Source organism: Doryrhamphus excisus, chromosome 5, assembly GCF_030265055.1.
Source record: "Doryrhamphus excisus isolate RoL2022-K1 chromosome 5, RoL_Dexc_1.0, whole genome shotgun sequence".
Classification (NCBI taxonomy): Eukaryota; Metazoa; Chordata; class Actinopteri; order Syngnathiformes; family Syngnathidae; genus Doryrhamphus; species Doryrhamphus excisus.
Window position 1 is genome coordinate 22,374,842 of NC_080470.1, and position 6,800 is coordinate 22,381,641.

Genomic DNA, 6,800 nt, shown 5'->3' on the forward strand with positions numbered 1-6,800 from the left:
CAGCAGAACATTCTAAGAAAAAGGCAGCAAAAATTGAAAATTTCACAGTAGTGAAAAAAAGTTGTAATGTAATTATTATGAGGAGAAATAATTGTAGTCAGTTTAGTACCATAAAGTTGAAAGACTACTACTACAAACTTTAAATTAAGTTGTGGGAAAGGTTGACATATGACAATAAAGTCACATTTAAAGAATTTAGAAAATTATAAAAATAGCAGAAATTTTCTAAATAATGTATAGTTTTTTTGTAAATTTACTAAAGTCAAACTACAGTATTAAGAGAAAAAATTAGGAAATCTAATGAAAAAAAGTTGCAACTTAACGGGAATAAATTTGTAATATTCCGTGGAAAAATTTATTTTTCATTTTATTAATTAAAAAAATGAATTTTTTCCACTTATGTGACCCATCTGATTTGGGGTTAGTTTTTCAACAAGCTGTGCAATGACGTTGCACGCTTAAGCCTTGCAGTTTCGCTGCTAGCCACTAGGGGTCGTCCTTGCACGCCTTGTGGGGACTGTGAGTTCCTGATAGGCGGTATTATTCCTCAGCATTCAGTGGCAGTGAATTCAGTTGGAATGATGCAAATGTAAAAGTGAGCGTGCTTCTCCACCAGGTGGTTCTGGACCCGGTAGAAGTGAGAGCCAAGCAAGGAGTCTGGCACCTATGACATCGGTGGAGAGTGACGGCTCAGACAGGTATCCAATGATTAGATCCCGTCAATGTCACATGACAGTACCTTCATCTCTCTCTGTTTGTGTGTGTGTTGCAGCTCAGGGTTGTGGAGTCCCATCGACTCCATCCACTCAAGCAACTCCTTCTCTGCTTTCGGGCCTAGCAACTCCTTCAACCTAACAGGAGGTAACCCGCACAGCCGACGGCAAGCGGCTTCCTGCGCTGCAGACTTTCATGTGACGATGTCGTTTTTTCTAGTATTCAGCAGGATGAACCTCCAGAAGCCATGGGAGCCTCAGCAGAGCTGGCCCGACTTCACCACGGTGCCGTCGTCCACTTGGGACAGCGCCGACCCTGTGCACTCCTCCTGGCCCAGCAGCTCCAGCTCTCCCACCGCGCCCACCTCAGTAAGAGCTCGTCACACGCAGCAGCAGCGCCTTCAAACATCCGGCAGGTGCTCACTTCTTTTGTCTTGTGTCTCAGTCACTCCTGGGGAACGGCCACAACCCCTGGTCCACGACCACTGCCTTCGGCAGCTCCATCTGGTCCACGAGCACTAATTCCTCCCTGCACCCGTTTCCCCTTGCCGCCAATTCGCCCACCCTCCTGAGCGGCCTGGTCAGCGGCAGCCCCGCCCCCTCCCCGCCGGCCTCCGGCGAGATGAGCGGCACGTACAACCCGTGGAGCATGTGGCGGCCCACGCTGAGCCGACGGAGCTCCGAGCCCTGGCCCAGTACTTCGGAAAACGGCAGTTAAAACTGCACGACTGCACTTAAAAACGACGCGTCACCATAGCAACGGTCGCTAAATTTCCCGTATTTTTTTTTTTTTTTAATTGGAGAATCCCAACAGAAAGAAGCTTTCCAGCAGAGATTTGGTTGTTCAGTTCTTTGTGGCTTTTTATTGACGCGGGCCGACATACAAACTTTTATTCCGAATCCTTTTAACAGCGCCCCCTCCTGGAGTAAAGGTCAAATATTAGCTCATGAAGGCTAAAGGAGACGTTCTGGCTCGTAAGGCTAAAAGTTTGGTTCATGACAGGATAATCTCAGTTCATTAATGTTCACGTCAATCATTTTGGTTTCACATCCTTTTATTGCTAAGGTTGCTTTGGCCCACAAAAGCAGCACCGCACCTTTTTGATTGGACGTCAAGGAAGACTTTTCCAAATGTAACGAGCCCCCTTTTAATGTCATAAAAATTGGGTGACAATCTTAAGTTTGAGGTTTGGATTGTACCTGGCCTGTCAGCAAATGAGAATAAAGGATTTCAGCAGAGAGCCTGCTTGGCTTGATTTGTCATATTACAACTTTTTGGGAAAAAAAAGCAAGCTTTTTTTCTTTAATATTGTAACTTTAATCTTTGAAAGTTACCTTTTTTCATAATGCATTTTTTTTCTCACAGGGTTACACCTTTTTGGTCTTAATATTTCAGCTTGGAAAATTAGTTTTTTCCATTTGTTTAGTTTCTAGTTAATTCTTTTTTTTTATTTTAATATGGCGATGGCCCATAAAAAATGCGACGTGACCAAAGATCTAAATTTTTTATTTTTTTAGAACGGATGACACGGATGACAAAATTACATTTTCCCCCTTTTTTCATAATGCATTTTTTTTCTCATAGGGTTACACCTTTTTGGTCTTAATATTTCAGCTTGGAAAATTAGTTTTTTCATTTGTTTAGTTTCTAGTTAATTCTTTTTTTTATTTTAATATGGCGATGGCCCATAAAAAATGCGACGTGACCAAAGATCTAAATTTTTTATTTTTTTAGAACGGATGACACGGATGACAAAATTACATTTTTCCCCCCACTTTTGCTGTTTAATTTTTCTTTTTTTTTTTAAATCTACTGTTTACAAAGTGGTGAAGGCCAAAAAAAAAACAAACATGCCACGTGCCACCTGCCACTAACGTCCCCCAGGCCCACACTTGGGACACCCCTGCTCTAAATGAACATCACTGTTGTAAAGAAGCTGCCACAGGCAAAACAGCGCCCCCACCTGGCGATAAAGAAACCCATGCTAATAGCCAAAGGGCCACATTTTCTTGGGAACATTACAGGATTTATTATCATAGAGGGGGTGAAATGTGATAATTGTGACGATGTTAGGATGCCATCTACTGTACTGTTGGAACAACAAGCCCCATTTACAGAAGGTCCCGTCATAATGGGTTTATAACGGGCACCACAGATAATGGGAAATGCTGCATTATAGCATCAGATGTCAAGAAAATGTGTAGACATGGAAGTAAGCCTGCATTACATTCCGAGCCTGAGCGACGCCACGAGCAGCCGGGCCATCTTGTCCGTGTCACACTTGGTGAACACGGTCACACGGTGCTGCTTCTTCAGCGTGTTGGCGAGGTCCAGCGCCAACATGCCGCGACACATGGCGCCCTGCAGCTCCACACGCACCGGACACACTATGCTCTCTGTGACCACGCCGGCATCCACGCAGGCCGCCATGGCGTACGAGTCGAAGGAGACGAACCCCGGCCCGAAGTAGACCTCCCGCTTGCTCCTCGTGGTCTCTCTGGAGTAGCCCCAGCACCTGGACGTGATGGTCTTCATGAAGCGGGCGGCCGGAGACTCCTGGTTGATGAGCTCCTCGAAGAACTCCTGAGCGGGATCAACACAGACACGGCTCATCGGGAACTCAGCAGGGGTGAGGCTTGTTTCATCAGTGTGTTTTCCTTCTTACCCACGACAGAGCGTTTTGGCAGCAATATTCCCACGATGCCAAGTGGGTGGGGCAGAGGAACTCCTCCAGGACGATGTAAGCGGACTCTGGATCCTTTGCAAAGTTGAACTCTGCACACGGCAACAAGTTACCTTTCCCTGCACAACAACATCACAACGACATGGTTTTGAAACCTCATTTTGTCGTCAAAAATTAAAATGTATTTGGGCATATAATTTTTTAAATAAATTTTTAAATGTAAGTTGTGCTCTCCATACTGAGAGAAAAATATATACCCCGATGGTAAGTCATAATTATGAGTTAAAAAGTCGAAACTGTGAAATACATAAGTCATAATCAAGATTGTAAGATATGTCGGAATTATGAGGAAAAAAGCTGAAAATGTGAATTTAAAAGTCTACTTAAGAGATTAATTTGAAACTCAAAATTATGAGTTAGGAATAAAATAATTATGAGAGAAAGTCTAAATTAGGAGATTCATTCATTCATTTTCTACCGCTTTATCCTCACGAGGGTCGCGGGGGTGCTGGAGCCTATCCCAGCTGTCTTCGGGCGAGAGGCGGGGTACACCCTGGACTGGTGGCCAGCCAATCACAGGGCACATATAGACAAACAACCATTCACACTCACATTCATACCTATGGACAATTTGGAGTCGCCAATTAACCTAGCATGTTTTTGGAATGTGGGAGGAAACCGGAGTACCCGGAGAAAACCCACACATGCACGGGGAGAACATGCAAACTCCACGCAGAGATGACCAAGGGTGGGCTTGAACTCGGGTCTCCTAGCTGTGAGGTCTGCGTGCTAACCACTCGTCCACCGTGCCGCCTAAATTAGGCGATAAAAAGTTAAATTATTGGAAAGTCCGATTTCTGAGACCAAAAAATGAAATTATGAGATAAGTCACAATTTTAATATTAAAAAGTCATAAGATAAAATGTCAAAATTGTTTTTATTTAATTTTTATTTATTTAACAAAGCCTATTTATGGACATCTGCAAACAATATAGATGAAAATATGCCAGCTTATAGCACAACTAGTTTCCATCTGTCGTCCCCCGGCAGGTAACAATAAACAATGTAAAAACAATGCACAAACAATAAAAAACAAACCAAAAAAAGCCTAAAATTGGTCACAGATTTGGGTTGTTTCATTCACCTTTTGAGATTGATTTTAAAAATAAAAGTGATCAAGTCCAAACTATGAAATAAAAAGTCTGAATTCTGAGAAAAGGTTGAAATTATGAGATAAAAAGCACAATTCTGAGATTTAAAAGGTCTTGATAAAAGTCATAATAATGACATAAAATGTCAAAAATTATGAGGTAAAATTGTAATAATAAAATAATTATGAGTTAAAATGTCAAAACGTCTTTCTCTTTGGGCTTTTCTTTTCAGGGGTCGCCTCTCTAACTTTATCTCCAAGGCCCCTGACATGCAATGTGCCTCTGATGTACTCCTTCCTGATCCTATCCATCCTGGTCACTCCCAATGTGAACCTCAGCATCCTCATCTCTGCTACCTCCAGTTCTGCTTCCTGTCTTTTCCTCAGTGGCTCTGTCTCTAGACCAAACAACATGGCTGGTCTCACCACAGTTTTGTATACCTTTCCTTTCATTTTAGCTGAAACTCTTCTATCAAACATCACGTCTGACACTTTTCTCCACCCGTTCCATCCTGCCTGCACACGCTTCTTCACCTCCTTTTCACAATCTCTATTGTTCTGAACTGTTGACCCCAAGCCCTTCAAATTCTCCATGTATCTTTTCTCCCTGTAACCTCACTCTTCCACTTGGGTCCCTCTCATTCACACACATATACTCCATCTTGCTACATCTTCATTCCTCTCGTTTCCAGGGCAAACCTCCACTCTTCCGCATTTCCACCACCTGTTCCCTACTCTCAATACAAATCCCAATGTCATCTGCAAACATCTCAGTCCATGGAGATTCTTGTCTAACCTAACCTTATAACTTTTTTTAACTTCATATTTTGACTTCATTCTTGTACAATGACTTCAGATTTTTCAATTTTTGCTGTTTTTGATTTTAAAAAAAAAACTTTTCTTGCTAAATTAGATTTATAGAATGTGCCGTAGTTCAAGTAAAACAAACAATCGGGAACTCATTTATAGCAACACACAAGCATGAGTCTTATTTATGGCTGTTTTACTCTTGTAATGTCTACTATATTGGGTAATAGGAATGTATAGGTGACTATAGGGGTGTTATTTCATGTCAAGAGGGCTCTAATTATGTAATTATGCTCTAAAAATGCTATTTGTAGGAAAATCCCAACCAGTTAGCTACTGTATGTAGTAAACATCGCAGTAATAGAAGCTTTATATTGACTGATGTTTTTACCTTCCATGTTGCCACCCATGATGTGTAGCTCTTTGAGCTTGTTGGGGAAACTTGGATCCACTTTGACAGCCAGGGCCAGATTGGTGAGAGGTCCAAGGGCCACCAGGCTCACCTGCACGTGGCGGTACCATGCTTTTAATTGGACTATTGGAATGTCACGGGGCACACAGGTGAACATCCAACCTGGTTCTGGTTCTCTGTCACCAGTCTGATCATCGCAGTCACCGCACCTTCCCTTTGAATCTTCTTCTCCCACATTGGGTCTTTGTCCTCCAGGATGTCTCCGAGGCCATCCGTCCCGAAATGGTCGCTGGAGGTGTCATTGGTACCAACCAAGGGCCCGGCAGAACCTCGAAACACTGGGATCTGTGGAGGCAAAAAAAAGTTATATGCGGAATCATTTGATTACATGATGCGTTCAAATGCAATTGTTGAAATGACAACTTTGACCAATCTGAAGATTTCTATGAAATATGAATGTGTATATTTAATTGTAGTCGACAAATGAGATCGTTTATTACACGAAGACCTCTATGTAAGCACACAAACCAGCTCCCGTTCACAAACGGAGAGAACTTTTAAAACATTTTGGCAAACATTGTCCACCGACGTGTTCCCAAACACACAGGTGACCGCCAGCACGCTGACGTTCGATGCCGCCAAGGCCACCATGATAGCCTGGGCGTCATCTATGCCGCAGTCCGTGTCGATAATGAGCAGCTTCTTTGCCATTTCGCGCCCTCCTCGGAGTTGTCACTTTTCCAGTGGGCACATGAAGCTCTCGGGGGTAAATGACAGCAGCGGAGGTGTGACGGTGCATTCTCGCATTTGATTGGTTAGAAGTGGAAGGTGCCTTTCGGGGTGTAAATTTCTGTCATTCAAAATGTGACGTGTAATGCACTGGGCTAAATAATATATTTTAAATCCAGCAATAATAAATGAGAAGTCGTGTCCCATTTCAACTTGTATGTTTTATTCCATATTTGTCTAACGTTTAAAAATGTCCCCCATTCTTCAGAATGGTTCAGTCTGGATAAGCTAATCCGGAAGTGATA

General features: G+C 42.8%; 2 protein-coding genes across 2 annotated transcripts in view; one reads left to right on the forward strand and one right to left on the reverse strand.

Moving 5' to 3' along the window:
• tmem131 (transmembrane protein 131) overlaps positions 1-1,970 on the forward strand; it is a 47,992-nt gene extending 46,022 nt beyond the window's left edge. Inside the window, exons 38-41 of the mRNA XM_058072745.1 lie at positions 617-698; positions 773-861; positions 934-1,082; positions 1,159-1,970. Coding sequence (XP_057928728.1) covers positions 617-698; positions 773-861; positions 934-1,082; positions 1,159-1,431 — 593 coding nt within the window. The 3' untranslated portion in view covers positions 1,432-1,970. The remainder of the gene's footprint in view (positions 1-616; positions 699-772; positions 862-933; positions 1,083-1,158) is intronic.
• si:ch211-201h21.5 (uncharacterized protein LOC555526 homolog) lies at positions 1,257-6,519 on the reverse strand. Its single transcript, XM_058072746.1, has 5 exons — positions 6,295-6,519; positions 5,929-6,111; positions 5,746-5,857; positions 3,380-3,516; positions 1,257-3,297 (listed from the first exon to the last, which is right to left on the reverse strand). Exons 1-5 carry the CDS (start codon positions 6,475-6,477, stop codon positions 2,938-2,940), a joined length of 975 nt encoding a protein of 324 aa, XP_057928729.1. The 5' UTR covers positions 6,478-6,519; the 3' UTR covers positions 1,257-2,937.
• Positions 6,520-6,800: the final 281 nt, after the last annotated feature.

Excerpts from the sequence above, each read along its gene's own strand:
- si:ch211-201h21.5 (XM_058072746.1), bottom strand. The coding sequence starts at position 6,477 with ATGGCAAAGAAGCTGCTCATTATCGACACGGACTGCGGCATAGATGAC. Across the intron at positions 6,112-6,294 it reads CCGTTTGTGAACGGGAGCTG|ATCCCAGTGTTTCGAGGTTC; the intron begins GTTTGTGTGCTT and ends TTGCCTCCACAG. Across the intron at positions 3,517-5,745 it reads CATGGGTGGCAACATGGAAG|GGAAAGGTAACTTGTTGCCG; the intron begins GTAAAAACATCA and ends GTTGTTGTGCAG.